At 35.0% G+C, this 18594-nt stretch overlaps 1 protein-coding gene across 2 annotated transcripts in view; it reads left to right on the top strand.

Annotated features, from left to right (window-relative positions):
- LOC149801280 (pyridoxal kinase-like) overlaps positions 1-18594 on the top strand; it is a 60528-nt gene that overhangs the window by 16719 nt on the left and 25215 nt on the right. For both annotated transcript variants that reach the window (XM_089955342.1, XM_089955341.1), the window contains exons 5-9: positions 3964-3998; positions 6535-6620; positions 8523-8671; positions 11023-11141; positions 18426-18492. In XM_089955342.1, coding sequence (XP_089811468.1) covers positions 3964-3998; positions 6535-6620; positions 8523-8671; positions 11023-11141; positions 18426-18492 — 456 coding nt within the window. The remainder of the gene's footprint in view (positions 1-3963; positions 3999-6534; positions 6621-8522; positions 8672-11022; positions 11142-18425; positions 18493-18594) is intronic.

The raw sequence follows: 18594 nt of genomic DNA, 5'->3' as shown, positions 1-18594 counted from the left end.
CATGGTTATCATGGTGACCCTCCTGAATGAATGGCCCTTTATAACTTCAGGATTTTCACTAAGTGTCATCTTAAGATGTGAACTTAGTCCCAAATGAAAATGGTGCCCCAGGAAATCAAGTATGTCATCTAAGACCTCCTGAATGGATCAGCATATCAACATACATATATATATGTAAATGTAAAAATCCCTGCTGTCAGTCTCAGTATATACACATATGATGTAGTTATGAAAGAATTCATGTAATTCCTGTGTCACATGCTCAATTCTGATTGGTTATTAAGAAAGGTCGGATAGTACGTGTTTGATGCTGAGGTGAGACAATGAATTAAATGGCAAAACCTGTTAAAACTTGGATCCTTTGTCATTACTTTAGCAGTAATACTTTTAATAAGTCAGAGGTAGATGTTTATATCACTAGGCACAGTGACAGTGAACAAACAAATCCACAGGCTAATCATTTATTAGACGATGCTAGTGCTAATGTGCCAAAAGATGGCGGCATTGAACCTGAGGGTCCATCTAGTGTCAAGAAAGAAAAGAAAAACTTTTTCAATTCGGACTGGAACAAAAATTGGGCATGGCAGAAGCAAACAAAAAAAATTAGATGCTTTGCAGATGGTATGTAAAAAACTGGCAAAGAAATTCATTCACACTTGAAAATACTAATATTATGACATCATCCCTTCATGGACACAGAATTACCTGCTCACAAAAAGCAATTTGGGATTTAAAACTAAGTAATTATATTGAAAATACATGAATGGCAGCTGTCATATGACGTGCAGGAAATATGTGATACCTTTTTTAATTAAGAGATAAGAATAAATAGAGGAGTGGCAGACCAGGGTTTGAATTAAATTGCTATGTTTTAATCCATTTAATTTTTTAAGCTTTATACTGGAATGTCCTCCTTGTTGCTAATAACTTTTTTGTATTGTACTGCAGCTAGCTTCAGTGTTGGTGTCCTTACATGGAAAAACATACATACATACAGCCACACTGCATCACAACAATTATTTTATCCTTTGTGACTGTTCTTTGGGAACAGTTTGGAATGTGTTTCCGAATACCTACTACCCAGGGAGTGGGCCAAAGGGGGTAACTTTGTACATGTATGTACATTTATAGTATATTCTTTATTAATTTTTTCATTTAGCTGTAGTTGTCTGCACCCCATATACATATCATTTTTTACATGAAATAATGAAACTTAACGATGTCATCCATCTTGATGAGTGCTACACCCTTATCACAGAAGTATGGCACTAGATGATTGTATGCATGTATGTATCCAGACAATTGCAACAAGGAAAAAAAATACTGACATTTTCATTTCATACTTTTACTAGCTTAGATTCCGTTTTTGTATTTAGCTCATGACCACATAGATTTTTTATTGACCCATGTATATCCTGTTATGCCTAGAATCGTGAAACTTTGTGCAGGGATGATGAGTACTAAACCTTCATCACAGAAGTTGGTCACCGTGACCTATATTTCATGCTTCACCTGCTTGAGTTCACTGTTGTGCCTTTCTCAAGCACTAGTCATGCTTGAATCACTTATTGAAATCTTTGCATCTATCTTTGTAGCATGTCATTACAAAAAGCCTTTACTTGCTTTGGTTGCAGTTTTGTGTTTACAAGTAGCTTATTTACACATTGTTTTGCACCCTGTATACATGCTGTTTTACCTGGAACCATGAAACTTGATTAGATGCATCTTGATGAGTGCTATACCCTAGTGACAAAATTAGGTTACTATGACCCTTATATCTTTAAATACTTTCTTTAAATTTCACGTGTTAAGTGTTCCTGTAAGAATCTTTCAGTCAGATGATTGTAATATCTTTTGATTAGTACAATACCCATTCAGAAAGAAAACGTCACAGTTTACATGTTAGATTAACTGCTTGTGTTGAGCTCATGAAAACATAGGTTTATAGAATAATCCTTTTCTTTCTTCCTTCCTTCCTTTTCATCCTTTTGGCACTCTTTGGTACAACTAGACCTGCAGTCTTTAAATGATTGCCATAAACTTTAGTAAATACTGTTGTCACGACTTTAAGATTTGCCAACTGACAAATCACTTTCCTCTGGAAATATTTATTTGCCTGCCATAAGGTGGAGTGTATTATGTTGTGATATTGACCATCTGTCTTTATGTCAGCCCATCTATCTATCTGTGCATCCATTTGCAAGTTTCCAGTTTTGTTTCTGCATGATAACTCAAGTTGTACAACCCTCAATGGTTACCAAACATTGGGTGCCTTGAACTTGCATTAATAAAGAACCTATCAATTTTGGGGTCTGAAGGTCAAAGATGAGGTTGCTCAGTTGGGAAGAATATAAAAGGTTGTTGTACGTTAACTCATTCTCCTGTCTACATGGGCCAGACTTTGAACTTGAGGTAAAGATGAACTCTGTTGATTTTGGGGCTCAAGTATTCAAAGTTAATTTTCATTGTGGCTGAAGGAATAAAAATGGTTTCCATAGAATAACATTAGTTCTGCATTACATCACATACCTGGACCAACCTTTGTGGATTGCTTGTACTTGCGTAAGGAAGAAGCCTATCATTTGTGAAGGTCAAGGTCACTGATTGAAAAAGAAAATTGGTTTATGTTCAGTGACGTTAGTTCTGTATCATGGATCTGGACCAAACATTGGTAGGTAGCTTGCACTTGAGGTAAAGACAAGTGGTTTTTGCTCTATTAGCATTTTGGAATAATCTGATTAAATGTAAACTTGATTGTAGCTTCCTTTAGCTCAACAGGTTAGGAGTTGACTAACAGATCAGTTAACTCATATGATCTGACTATAGTCTTACTAATATTACCATTAAATTATGGACTTGTGGAATAATGGGGAAAAAAATATGCAAACATGATTGTTGCAGTCTGGATATTGGCTTGTCCGGGTTTAATGTGGATCAGTGTTTCATTTTAGAGTTGGAGGCAGTCAGGGAATCAGATTAACTTTACAGTAATACCTCAGACACTTTGCCCTTATATTTCATGCATCATACGTGAATGATCAAGCTATTGCTTACTGCATTTATTAAAATGTTTTCAAGTGAGTGTACCGCACACTTCTTTACCATAGCAGTACATGATATTTCATGACATTTTACTGAAAATGTGTCTAACTTGTGAAAGAATATATGAATGCCCTTACTAAGAAGGTCTTGATAGGGTGGCAAATCTGATTACTGTTTGATAATTTCAGTCTTGATAGGGTGGCAAATCTGATTACTGTTTGATAATTTCAGTCTTGATAGGGTGGCAAATCTGATTACTGTTTGATAATTTCAGTCTTGATAGGGTGGCAAATCTGATTACTGTTTGATAATTTCAGTCTTGATAGGTGGCAAATCTGATTACTGTTTGATAATTTCAGTCTTGATAGGGTGGCAAATCTGATTACTGTTTGATAATTTCAGTCTTGATAGGGTGGCGGGTCTGATTACTGTTTGATAATTTCAGTCTTGATAGGGTGGCAAATCTGATTACTGTTTGATAATTTCAGTTTGAGTAAACCTTTATTCCAGTTATTGGCTTATTGAAATTACAAAACAAGCAGTTACTCCATCAACTCACATTCAAGTGTATTCTTAGGTAGTTTGACCTCATAGTCAAATGAACATCACTTTTATTACCGGTATTACAGGATGAAGTGAAAGCAACTTTTATGTCCCAGTTGACTGTGTATCCATTTGGTGAATTCTACCCTATGGTTTAGGAGAGAGTGTTCTGGATAGACATAAAGACAGGTGGACAAAGATTATCACAATATCCCTGGGCTAAAGCATGGGAATTAAAACACATCTATCTACAGAGTCTATATTTTTCTTTTTAAGGGAAATTTGTTCCATTTATAATTTGTATTATTTGGGTAAGCAAGATATTTGATTATTATGTCAAAATTTTATACTTACACATTTATTTTATTTTCTTGGCAGTTTGTGATCCAGTAATGGGAGACAATGGAAAAATGGTAAAAAAAATATTGCTTTTTCATATTATTTTTTTATATTACATATCATAAAGCGGTACTTTTGTTAGATTTACTTACAGTACCTACAGTCTGTTAAGTGTAACACTTTTAATGTTAACACAATGTAGTAATGTGCAGTTCTGTAATAACAGATATGCATTACCATGCAACGCTCCAGTGACCTAGTGGTTAGAGAATCTGCCTCGGATGCAGGCAGTTGTGGGTTCGATCCCCTATCGAGTTATACCAAAGACATACAAAAATGGTAATAAGAGCTGCCTCGCTTGGTGCTCAGCATTAAGAGGTTAGTGTTAGGACTGGTCGGCCTGGTGTCAGGATAATATGACTGGGTGGGACATCATGCTACATGTCTGCGGCATGATGCCCCAGTGCTTGACATCACTATAAACTGCCACACTGCAGACATCGAGTGATATGACTGAAAAATTGTTAAAGCTACGTTAAAAATCCAAATCACACACACATCACACGCATTGCAATGCTGTGATAATGCAAACCATGGCTCACACAGTGCAGCAATGCAATATTCTGTTTCCATTATGGGGCACATTCTTAATGCTTGATAATGGTTGTAATGATAATGCAGCAGTTGAGGACAGTTGTTACAACCTGCAACTGTTGAACCACATTGCTCCATAACACCTTGTAATTGAAAGTATTATTGCATATTGTTGTGGAAGTCTAACTGCAAACAACAAAGATCCAGATCTGCCATAGCATAATGGGCCTGCAGATCAGGGTCTATGTTATTTGTTCTACTGATAACTGCACAGATCCAGATCTGCCTGCACATTATGAGATGGCAGATCTGGGTCTGTGCAGTCACAGTTGGACTCACCTTGCAAGTTGAGTATATACAATAGCGGATTAAGGGTATCTGCACGGACATTGACCACTCCCATGAATTTGCCACATTAACTGAATTTGCTTGGGAAATTGATGGTGAGACAATAATCAAGTCCAGAATCCCACAGCCATCTTGATAATCTTGTTATCACTACCTCGGAATTGATGGTCATGTTCACAAAAGAGTTTAGTAATATTTACTTCTTCCTAAATAAGTTGGCGCAGATCTTACATCCTATGTGGCTGCCATATTAGCTAATTTGAATATCTTGAAGAAGGTACCGCTTGAAGGAAAGTAGAGCATTCTGTCTCATCTGCTGGTGTGGTGTAATCACACCTGGGCTCTGACCAGTTTGGTTATCACTGTAACTCATCAGAGGGAAAAGTTTGAGTTGATAAATTGCTTCAACTGAGTGCCATATTTCATCTGTGAGGTTTATGTTCCTCCCCCCCCCATCAGCCAGCATAGCCACCTTTTTGACTAAGTGACATAGTCACAAATGGTTGGTAAAAAGCAAACATTTTACAAACCAAATGCTTGCATCTTGTGGACTAGGGATGAAAGATATTGTCTTTTAATGCAGCTGAGATTCAACTGTCATTAATGATAATTAAAGAAACCCAAATTTGTGGGGTGTTTTTGGTGATGTGGAGTTAAAGAATGTATTCTGTTAGTGACTTACTTGTGTGAGGCTAGAGATTGTTTCAATACTCAGCTGTTATTACGTAGATTGATCTCTTCTTTAATTCCTTTAAATCCTTCTTTTGGGTCATCAGTTCCTTCAAGGGACTCTTGTTTAAAGAAATATTTCACCATAGCATTGTTTTGTGCTTTTGTTGTGGTAGTAGTGGCTAGTGTAGTGTTTTGCACTAGATTCAATATATGGAAATGTTGCTAGGGTGCAGGATTGCGTGAATCATACAAAATTTATTCAGATTCGCACACATGGAGAACATTGATAAACGAGAACTCCCACAAATTTGCTTTGAAGTCATAATATGAAAATGTACTCTGCACAGTATACAATGTTTTATTTAACCATTGATCTTTAAAATGCTTGTAGCAACATAAGTCAATGCCAAGTGCCATATATATTTGCTTACAAGATGATATGAGCTGTAAGCAGCACAACCCAGATGTGCCACCACATAATGTGCTCATAGATCTGGGTCTATGCAATTTGTTAGTTGTTTTCAGTAAAACAAACAATACATAACTTGATCTTCTGGCACTAACACAAAGGCAGATCACTTTCGGTGTTGTTGGCAATTGGACTTGACTTTTATGCAGGTATACAGTACTGATATTTTTTTATCATTGGTATTTTAAATTATTTTGTCCAGGCATTTAGACTGTTATAGTTTCATTTATAAGAGAGCTAATTCCATATATTGTTGCAGTCACTACTAAGAAATCGAATCAGCTGATAATGGATGTTGATTGCAAATAATAGTATGTGGTATGTATATTTAATGGTCTATCATTCTTCATATAAATGCCATATTGGGATAAATTGTAGTGAAATTAAAGGTGTGAAAAAAATGATTTTTGTGCAGAAAGTACTTTTTAATCATCAACATTGGATTACAAAACGTCATAGTCTTTCGCTTTACTGACCAATCTTCTATTAATTTAATTGTGACACCACATCTGTTTTATTTATTTCAGTATGTTCCAGCAGAGTTAATGCCTGTCTACAGAGATGTCATTGTTCCTCTTGCTGATATTGTTACACCTAACCAGTTTGAAGCTGAGTGAGTCGCTTATTTCAGTGGTGTCATTGTCTCTGCGCAACAAAGTTGGTGGGTGGCGCAGAAATGGGTCAGATCTGTTCGTGTGCTAGTCAGTCCATCCATCCATCATATTTTCTTCACAGGAATTTATTTTTTTTGAAACTGTTTTAAATATCTGTGAAATTTGGCACACAAATTAGACTAGATACAGATATACTTTCTTCTATTCACAATTCTTCGTTTTCAGTATTTTTTGTTTTCATCCATATGTTGATATGGGGCCCCATGTGTGGAAGTGGTAGGAGATCACCATTACACATCAGTCTTCTCACATGGGTTTGAGTCTCAACTTGGCCACTGTAAGTACGTGAGAAAACTTGCCAGTAGCTTCCTGTGGATTGCTGGTTCTTCCTGGGTTCTTCCTCTACCATATATACTGGCTGCCCTGTATAGCCTATGATGTGCTGAAAAATAGCATTATACCCCAGGACCAAACCATACCATCCATCAATTGACACTTTCATTTCCAGAGTGCGAGTTCAATACGTTTCAAGATATTTTTTTTGAACCTGATATTTCACTAGTGGTCCAGGTGTTCCTGTTGTTAATCACAATTCATCAGTTTCAGTATTAATGTTGTGTTTCATTTATCAGTTATGCCATCCAGAAACTGTTGAAGGAATCACTGAAATTCAGTGTACATTTTAAATACATCGTGTGTAAATACTTTTGCTATTCATAGTTCTTCAGATCAGTATTTTTAAAGTTCTGTACATCTGTTTGTTTAAACCAGCCATTATTCTCACATTTGTTGATGAACACAACATCAGTACCATTCAAAATCTCAATGAAACTTTCTACACATATTGGACTAGTGGCCTAGGCTTGTTACACATATGCTAGTTGTCCAAATTTGGAACATATACAAGACTAGTGGTCCAAACTTTATACCTGTGTGACCCAAACTTGATGCACATATTAAATTCATGGTCCAAGTTTGGTACACATATTAGACTAGTGGTCCAAACTTGGTACACATATCAGACTGGATGTCCAAAAGTGTTTTTTGCCATTAACATTTTTTAAGCTTCAGTATTTTTAATGTATCTTAATTTTCTCAAGTCTGTCTATCCAGTATCCACTCTCTAATTACAGGGGCAAACCTCCAAAAACCATCTGAGGTATCTCTGTAAATTTTGGTACACATGATCCATTACTGGTGTACTGTTGGTTTTCACAATTATTCAGTTGGTATATTTTTTAAGTCATTTTTCATTATCTATATATCCATCCATCCAATATCTGCTTTTAATTTCCAGGGAAAAACATAAAAACTCTTTAAGGTTCTCTGTGAAATTTGGTACACATTAGACTATTGGAGTAGCTTGTCTTTCACCAAGACCTTTTCAGGATGTATCAGTCAAATGGTAGTCATAGAGATAATGGACATAAACCTACTGCTCCGGTGGCCTAGTGGTTAGAGTGTCCACCTCGGATGTGAAAGGTTGCAGGTTTGAACCTCTGCAGAGTCATACCAAAGACTTATAAAAATTGTACTAACAGCTGCCTCACAAAGTGCTCAGCATTAACAGATTAGTGTTAGAATTGGTCAGCCTGGTGTCAGGGTAAAGTGACCTGGGCTGGGACATCATGTCTGCAGCCTCATGCCACAGTGCTGGACATCACTCTGCCATATGACTGAAAAATAGTTGAAACTACATTAGAATCCAAATCACACACACACACAATGGAAATAAACCATTTAATTCTAAAATGGATAAATGTGTTGTGCCACATTTAGCAGTTTCCTACTTAAGTTCATTCCCAGTATTGTTTTCCTTGTTTGCCTATTATATATTGATGTTATAAAATGTTGCATGGAACTGGAGGTTACCACCTTTTCAGTTACTTATATGTTTGCAGGCTGCTGACGGGGATGAAGATAAACACAGAGAATGATGCCTTACAAGCCATGCAGATTTTGCACGACAAGGGACCAAAGACTGTTGTAATCAGCAGTACTAACCTTGGAACAGAGGGGGTGTTGGTTGCTTTAGCCAGTTCAGTGAAAAGTAAATTTACATTTTTATTCTGAAAATTGAACAATAACAGCATTAGTCAGTTAGCAAGTCAACTAATTTTCCTGTTCCCAAAATTATGTGATGAATAGATTTATATGATTTAAGTAATGACAACTAAAATTATTTATGATTCTGGCTGCTTCTGTCAGGATTAGATATTAATAGCCACCATTCCTGACAAATTCTGTTTCCTTAAAGGCAGTAACAATTTGTGCATGTATTATGTGCAGTTTGATGATCCGTTGTGTTGGAATAAAGAAACGACACTTCATGTCCTATGTCTTACATTTTGAAGTATACAGCAGTTTTGTTTAGACGGGGTTAAACCACAACCTGAAATTAAATTTTTTACTGGTAATTTAATTAAATTGTGTGTCTTTATATGCTAAAATTAAATATTCACTAAAATTTCAGGATGGTGATTACAGTATATATTAAACTGAGTTTGACTTTTAGACTTGTTCACTTGATATTTATTAGTAATTTTAGTCAAAAGACAAGTAGTTTTTAGCTCACCCATAAGGCTAATGATATGGTCCTTCAACCATCAAGCATTGTCCATTGTGCATTAAAATTACTATTTACATCATTTGCACACAAACCACTAAACAAAATTTGGCTAAATATGACTAGCATAATAGCAAGAAGGTCTTTTACATTTGTTAAGTTACGCCAACCTGCCATCAGATATGACCACCATTATTAATAATGGCAATTTGACACTATTTGATAGCATCCATGCATAAAACTCAGATTTGGTCATATTTCCATCAAATATGGCTATCATTACTCAAGGTAGAAAATTTTTTTAAGCAATTTCCCCAGTTCTGATCGACAGAATTTGACCAAATTTGACAGTAAAATACTGGCATAGAGGGCTTTCATCAGATATGGCCACCAATAATAAAAACAGAAATTCTGTTCTTACCAATTTGCCTATTAAATCAAGGAAAATAAACTGTGATAAGAACTGTTGAGAATCAGTTTTTTCTTTATGCATTTTCCCATTTCAGACAAAATATGTACAACATTTTTTAAATATAATTACAGAATATGAGATTCATAAATTTTAAAACAAGTTATTTAAATTAACTAAATAATGGGGGCCCTGAGTGGCCAAGTGGTCTAAAGCACTCTCCGTTATGGATCACTGCCATCTCACCTCTGTCTTCGTGGGTTCAAGTCTTGGATTCGCCCAATGTGGGTATGTGAGAAAGCTTGCCAGTAGCTTCTCGTGGGTTGAGGTTCTTTCCAGGGTTTTCCCGGGTTCTTCCTCCACCTTTATTACTGGCCACCATGTATAGCCTATCATGTGCTGATAAATGGCGTTAAACCCCACAACAACAACAACTAAATAATGTACTTTAGGGATTGAATTGAATAATATTTATTTCGAAGATGAAGAAAAATATAAAATATAAATATTACAAGTAACACTCTGCATAGATAAATATAAATTGTAAATAAGATTAGTTTAGACACAGGTGTATGCACTATTTTGTATCCTGTTTTGTTCTCACATTTTTAAATATAAATTTTATAAAACCACTCTGGCATCTCTTGACAGTGAATTAATCTTTCTGATGTTTGAGAAATAGGATTGACAAAAGCCTTGAGCCCAGCCTTCCACTTATTATGTGTCACTGACACACACTAGTAAGACTTTAGGCAGGACACATTATTATCTCTGCCCAACATAAATGAATCAGACCCAATTGATACCTTAAAATTTTATTGCAATATTAAAATGTCTGAAATATATGTTATCTTATGTTTTTACATGTATGTGTATTATTTTGTTACATTACATATATAAAAATTTATTATTCGCTTATTATTTTAAATTTTTGTTTTGTATTTAATATAAAACATAGAATTAATAACCCGTTATGCTTATCTCCTGAAACACTTCCAGATTTAATAACCTTCATTAATTCAAATATTCAGACCAACCAATTGTACAGAAACTGCCCATCTATACAAAGCAAAAGAGATTCCAGAGTTTGTGAATGATGTCACCAGATTGCATTTCATTTCATTCATAGGTAATAGAATTAGACATCATACTTTTTAGGACAGGGACTTAACTGATAGCTTCAAACTTAGAAATGAGGCAAGGAAAAACACCTGTTTTCAGGATGATTCCTGTAGAAAATAGCTGATCTATTAGATCAATAAAACGGATGTATATAACTTGCACAGTCAATACTGATTTAGAGTTTTAGAGAAATTTGATAATAATCACAATGTCAGATCATTCTTACTCTGCCTGCTAGTATACCATATTTTATTAAAATAGTTGTTCTATTCTTTGTTTTTGTTTCCTTTGATTCCCCACCAAGATGGTAAAAAGGAATGTTACCGTATGGAGATGCCACACCTTCCCGCTATTTTTGTTGGAACGGGAGATGTATTTGCAGCCTGTCTCTTAGCATGGATGCACCATGACAATGACTTAAAGGTAATACTTGCTTGCTAATATACATTAGTGTGCCATGCTGGACACTTGATATAAATCAAATTTGCTCATGAAGGGCAGCAGATCTCATTCCTTAATGTTTACGTACCAAATTTATTGCAGAGATGTTGCCAGGGTGTACAAGTGTGCAGATCAGACAAAAATGTTACAAAGTTGCATACTTCGAAGCGGTGATTTATGAGAATTCCAGCAAATTAGTTCACAGATACACATATCAAAATACACTCAGTGCAGTCTAAAATTTCTATTTAAATATTAAGATAAACTAAATAACTTTATTCTTAAAATAAATTGAAAAAAGGATGCAGATGTAGGTTAATACAAATGGATGCTTGGAAAACCCACTATAAATTATTTATAGCAGAAATATTTGTATACCAGAAGGGTTCAGCATTTGATGCCTTTTCCTCAAATTTGTGAACTTTGGTCCTCACATGCATGAACTCTGGTCCATTTCTGGAAGGTTTGATTATAGTAAATCAATCTAAACCAATAATTACTTGTTCTTTTCAACTTTAATTCGTGCTGGTGTGAATGTGCAATGTGAATGGTGGAGTGAAGGATGAAGTGGAGTTTCTCCTGACATGGAGGCAGTAATTCTAAAATGGTGTCAGATGAATTACCAAAGAAAAACAAAATTTCAAAACATTCAGAAATCTTGGCTGGGACAGTACATACAGTTACAACACAACACCAGGTATGCTGTGTAATATTTACAGACATTGTGGAGGAAAACATCGTTTATGTTGGTAATTGGTGTTTTAATATTGGGGCATTAACTCATGCAGGAAGTACCAAGTCATCAGATCAGATAAATTGTGGAGCAGAGATATCATTTAATACATTTGAAGTGTGGAAAGTTCTTTGAAACAACCAGAAGAAACAAAATCCCAATTTCACAAAGGTAGCTATGCCTGTGCCCCATGAGACGATAGACTATGAAAGGGAGTTCTCAGCACAAAACAGTATCCATACACTGGTAACAAGCAATCAAGTTCAGAAACAGTCAACAGATATGTGCTTACACAACTAGAGGGGGAATTTTATTGAGGATTTTGATTTCAGAAGAGATCAAACAGAATTAAACAAGATGAAAGAGATGGGTATATAAATGATGTTGGTTTTCTCCGCTCATTATTTTCTATTCTCCCCCCTTGTTTTTGTGACATGGTGAGAGGTCACCTCTTCAGATAAAATCCTGACAGCATCTCTGAGATTCACTTGTAAGTTGATTCTAACTGCAAGCAATTTAGACCCTGATCTGATCTGCCATCCCATCATGCACCAGTAGAACAGGATCTGTATTGTTTCTTCTACTAATTACTCCAATCAAACTGCATAGACCAAGAACTGCTGTTGCATTATGGGTTCTTCAATATAAAATGCCTCTGAATGAGACAGATCAGCTGAACTACCTGGAATTATCTGATAATGTAAAACACTCCTTATGTTAAATGAGACAGTCCATCTTAACTACCTGTCGAACCTTGTGGTAAATGGAATGTTCTGATATTCTGTTAAAACACATCTTATGTTAAATAAGCAAATCCAGTACAATCATCCACTGTAAGACAGTCCAGCATGAACTACCTTCTCATTGTTTTCTCATCAAGATTTGAATGTTGTTCTCTCATCAAGATTTGAATGTTCTATACAACATCAAATGCTTGTGATGCTAAATGAGATGGTCCAGCATAACCACCTGTCATTCTGCATGGTAAATGGAATGTTTGCATATTCAGTATATACACTCCAGATGCTGAATGAGACAATCCAGCTTGACTACCTGTCTTTCCTCGTGGTAAATGGAATGTTCTGATATTTAATATAAAACAACCTTAATGACCAGTTTATTTTGGATCAGATTGGACCATTCCAGTTTATTCCAGGTCATTCCAGTTGATTCTGGATCAAACCAGATTATTTAAGACAAGACTGGTTTATTCTGGATCAGAGCAGATTATTCCAGATAAGACCAGTTCTGGATCAAACTGCTTTATTCTGGATCAGACCAGCTTATTGCAGATTATAGTCTGGTTATTTCTGGATCAGACTGATTTATTCCCGATCAGGTCAGTCTGTTCTGGGTTTTTTTGACATATGAGACTCATTTGTTTTGGGTCAGACCAGTTTATTCCAGACCACTGGTTTATTAAAGATCAGACTCTTCAGCTTGACTACCTGTCTTCCCTCATGGTTAATGGAATGTTCCAATTTTAAATATAAAACATGCCTGCTATGAAATTACAGGCCAACTTGATTACCTTCCTGCATGATATATGGAATGTTCTGATATTCAGTTTGAAACACATTATCTTGTACACTGTCAAAACCACCTCTTATTTTGAGCAAGACAGCCAATTATGACCAATTGCCTTTTCTCATTGTTCTTTCAGTAAATGGCATGTTCTAATATAGGATATCAGACACTTATAATGCTGAATGAGACAGTCAGGCTTAACTTCTAATGTTCTAAGTATCTATTACAGCTCACTCATCCCAGGGACAAGTGATTGGATATTTTTTTCCTGATAAATGATGCTGATCCACCATGAAATATGGTAATCATTGCTAAAAATAGTATCAAGTCTTTAAATAATGAGACTGTGATCAGATTTGACAGAAAGCATCAAGTAAGAAAACTTTTCAAATCTGTACAGATGATGCCAATTCACATTAGAATTGGCCACCATTACTAAATATGGAAAAGCATATTATTAAAAAACTCCCAACTTAAACAACTTTTCCCAAAACTGATGACTAGATAAAACTGTTCACTACACTTGATAGAAAGCATTCTGCCATGAAGACATTTCATATTTTTTCAAGTGGTGCTGATCTGCAGTACAATATGGCAACTAAAATAGAAAAGCTTTAAACAACTTCTCAAAAACTGCCGAAGAGAATTTGACCAAATTTGATGGAAAGCATCCTGGCATAGAGGGCATTCAGATTTATGCCAGTAAATCAGATGCTGATCCACCATCAAATATGGCCACTGTTACTAAAAATAGAAAATGCTTCTAACAACTTCTGATAACCCAGGAAACAGTATTTGACCAAATTTGACAAACTTCAACTGGTCATAGAAAGCTTACAAACTTCACACATGTAGCTGATTTTCTGCCAATAAATATGGCCAACATTACTAACAAAAGACAACCTTTTAATGGCTTCTTAAAAATGCTTAACAGAATTTAACTAAATTTGATAGAATCATTCTGGTAGAGAGGGCTTTCCAGTTTGTACAAATAATGCTGTACCGGCCAATGTGACTTTGAAAGCAAGGGCATTAACAATCTGTGATGAGGACTGTTGAGAATCACAGGTATGGAGATTTTTTTCCATTGGAGAAAAAAATTAAAACAGACATTAAAATATAATATTAGAATACAAAATTCATAATTTACAAAAAAGATATTTCAGTTAGCAAAATAATAAAATTAGGGACTGGTCTGAATAATTTGTAATTTGGAACTGTAGAAAAATATAACAGAAATATAACAGGTAACACTCTAAGCAGATGAAATAAATTATGGATAAAATTAGTTTCAAAAGCAATCTAGACAATATCATCACATGCCATGGAAGAAACGCAGTCTGCTTCGCTTTTTCACCTGTGGCTGCTGGCAGTATTTAAGATTTCTTCATTTCTAAGGAATATGCATAAATCTGCATAAATATTACAAGCCAGAGTAAAATTTTCTAAGAAATTTTACCCATTGTGACCTTCATGCTGCTTGAATGAGCCAGTTAAAGTTTCTCTTTTAATACAGTGACATATTGATTGATCAACAGGGTGCGTTCATTGATATATATGAGCTTGTTAGATTATGTTGCCAATGTCTTAATTTTGTTTATATGTATTTATGAAAAGCAAATCTTGGTGCAAGCAGCTTTGGATGCAAAAGGAGCATAGTAGATTTTCACCTGTGGCTTTTGATGATGTTTTGTGAGTGATATTTTCTGTGTTGTGTCCTTTGGTAAAATGCCGTACTCTCATTGCTCAGCAAGACCTAACCTTTGCTTTGAGATGTTATTGTGATATTAAAATGTATGAAGGTTTTTTATGTTATATCCATTATTGTATGGCATTTCATAAATTAAATTGCATTAATGACAAATTATGTTAAATATCTATTACTTTAGAATTGTCAGTTTTCATGGGGGACCAATTTTCATGGTTTTCATTGTTATCCGGAACCACGAATTTAAATCCCCAACAAAAAATGAGCCACGTAGGATGATGCCCCCCCCCCCATTTTCTAACAGAATTTCTTTCCTAGAGATTAACACAGTTACTAGTATTCGATAAATCAAGGTCAGTACTGTAATCTGGTAATGAAATATTAGCTTTTACATGTGTTTGTTTTTGTTTTTTATTTCATCCTTTTGAAACAGGTATTATAAATCATTTTATATTGTTTCAATGCACAAGTTCGATAATTTATCCGAATGCTGTAATTTTAGACTCACTGACTTAAACCGATATGTGAGGTAAATATGGATAGAGAGAAAAAAGAGAAGAAGCATAAGCATTCAAACAATATTAATACTGAAAATGAAAGAAAAAATAATACAAAATAACAGTATATGAAAATTAAATTTTATACTTCTTCAAATCAGTCCTTCATTTGAGTACAACTGTTGTTGAACAACAATCCTGTAAAATACTACAACTATTTCTTGAAACACTATCATTAATGAAACACTATGTATGTACACTAATTATAGCAGAGTATAAAAGCTCACACTTCACAGATTTTTGGACAAAGACACTGTATCAGCATCGTGTCAATCAAGTCTCATGGTACTCACAAATGCTTCTCAGGTAAATAATCCTCAAATTGCTGAATTAAATAAGTGCAGCTTTCTCAAAACCACTGATAATTAGGTCTGATCTTTCACCCCTTGTCACCTGAGCTGCACTTATCCGTTCAGCATGAGTTGGCTTGATTAATGAGGTTGCAAGGTCTGATCTTGCACTCATCATCGCGTGAGCTGCAATTATCAATTCAGCGTGAATTGGCTTGATTAATGAGGTTGCAATGTTTTCTAATACTGTGCACTGATCGTCACCAGTAACATCTTCTTTCCCTATAATGGCGTCCATGACCAGTTTAGCATACCACTCTATTATACTCTCTTTGCTTTCCCTTCCTGGACAGTGACTGAAGCAGGGGTTCTACTGCATCATTAGCTGCCTGGTAAGCAAGCGCCTGCACTGTGTTCGCAGCTTCTGATGGGTTAGGAAGTCCAGAAACCAGGGGGCTGTTTAAACTGAATTTTACCACTCTTAAGCCACTGTGTTAACACCATGGTCATCAGAAAGTACTGATGGTGCAACTTGATGGACAGTGGTATAAGTAAGAGATCATTCATTTGTACTTTAATAACCGATTGGCCTTGTGTTGTTGACTGCATCGGCTTCTTTTAATGTTGAGCACTCAAATGAAAACATTGCATAAGTGATTAATCTTAACAGGTGTTTTATTTGTGCTCATAGAGATGGAAATATTGTTTTGTTGGCTACATTAGCTTCGACTGATGTTATTCACTTGGTTGAAAACACTGTAATTATAGAACTTGCCAGGTCTTTGATTTGTGCTCATACAGATGGTAGTATTGTTTTAAACATTTAAGTGACTGCCATTTGCGTCAGCATAGTTTATTTCTTTTGTATTCTTTGTTTTGTGTATTTGTAGAGGTTAAACCATGAAATTAAATACCTACTAATATGCAGACTTTGACAGGCAAAACCACAAATTTAAGTACTCATGAAAATGCCGTTTTTTACAAAACCACAAATTTAAGTACCCACGAAAATGTCGTTTTTACAAAACCACAAATTTAAGTACCCACGAAAATGCCATTTTTTTTACAAAACCACAAATTTAAGTACCCACGAAAATGCCGTTTTTTTTACAAAACCACAAATTTAAGTACCCACGAAAATGCCGTTTTTTTTACAAAACCACAAATTTAAGTACCCACGAAAATGCCCTTTTTTTACAAAACCACAAATTTAAGTACCCATGAAAATGCCGTTTTTTTTACAAAACCATGAAAATTAAGCCCAATGAAAAAAAATGATACTACAGTATGCATTTTTAGCGTTTAATAAGAAATAAAAACTAAATCAATATATGCTTTGCTTCTGGAATACATCCAAACTGAAATACCATTATTAACCCAGATATCTGATCCTCAAATTTTCTGGATCCAACCCTGGAAATGTTTTGTCCATAAATAATTTATTTTTTTAAATCCCAAAACAAAGGAATTCCTTATTTTCTGGATGTTACAGTTTTTAGAGATCACACTCATTTAAGATCCTTACTGTTTGACTAGTTTTTTAGTGTTACTAGAAAGGAAGATTCCGTAAATACTACCTTTGCATGCTGTTTGCTAATTGTGGTTGTTTCAGATTGACAGCAAGTTATATCCAATGCAGATTAATTAATGATACAGAAAGTGCATATCTAACTATAACATAACTTCATGTTTTTGAATAATACTGACAAAGCTTTTTCTCGTAAGCCTGGAATAAAAATTGTGATGCAGCTGTCATTCACTTTCAGTAAACGATGGAGAAAAAGGAGTTTTAAAAAACATTTTGCTTCTTCTGACTAATCCAACATTTTTTTCTTCCACAAAACCAGAAACATGTATATTATCATTTTAGGTTTTAGGACTAATACAATGTGACAACCAAGTGCTTCACTATTTTCCCCACTCCTCAATTTGAATACATGAAAATTGGCATTTATGGGCTTGCATTTTACAGTTACCCATGAAATGTCAAGCCCAAATTCACCTGGGTCAAAACACAAAACCTATGGATAACAACTTGTTTTTAATTGTCAAATAAAGCTCATATTATTATGTTGACAACACAGGATTTACAATTCAGGTATCCGCCAACTTACATGATTTTGACTTATGCAAAGTTTGTGTTAATATGATTTCATATGAATTTTTTCTTTAATTGTTTAGTGAAGTCTAAAACAATGATGAAATTTTTGGCCTAAAACCAATAAGTTAGGACCTGTAAATGGGTAAAATGAATGGTATTAAAATTAATTGAATTACTTATTTTTCAATGAAAATTAAAGGCAGTGAAACCAAACATTTCAAGTTACGCTACTTTGGGTTAAGCACTCATGGAAATGCAGCTATCATGTAAGTTGGGAGTTAGCTGATTTTCCAATTTTGTATAAATCTCATAATATATAGTTAAATCTGTAATTTCCCATCTATTTATAGTTAGCTTTCGAGAAGACTGTAGCCAGTGTACAGGCTGTCATCCGACGTACCCTTCAAGCAGCAGAAGGTGAGTATGCACATTGCCAATGTACATACAACATATTGACTCAGCTACACACAAAACAATATTGGATTAGATTAGCGAAGTGATATCTAGTGATTCTGTTAC

Source organism: Sinohyriopsis cumingii, chromosome 4, assembly GCF_028554795.1.
Source record: "Sinohyriopsis cumingii isolate HCF-2022 chromosome 4, ASM2855479v2, whole genome shotgun sequence".
Taxonomy (NCBI): domain Eukaryota; kingdom Metazoa; phylum Mollusca; class Bivalvia; order Unionida; family Unionidae; genus Sinohyriopsis; species Sinohyriopsis cumingii.
The sequence above is the reverse complement of the archived record's forward strand: the minus strand, read 5'-3'. Positions and strand labels throughout refer to the sequence as shown.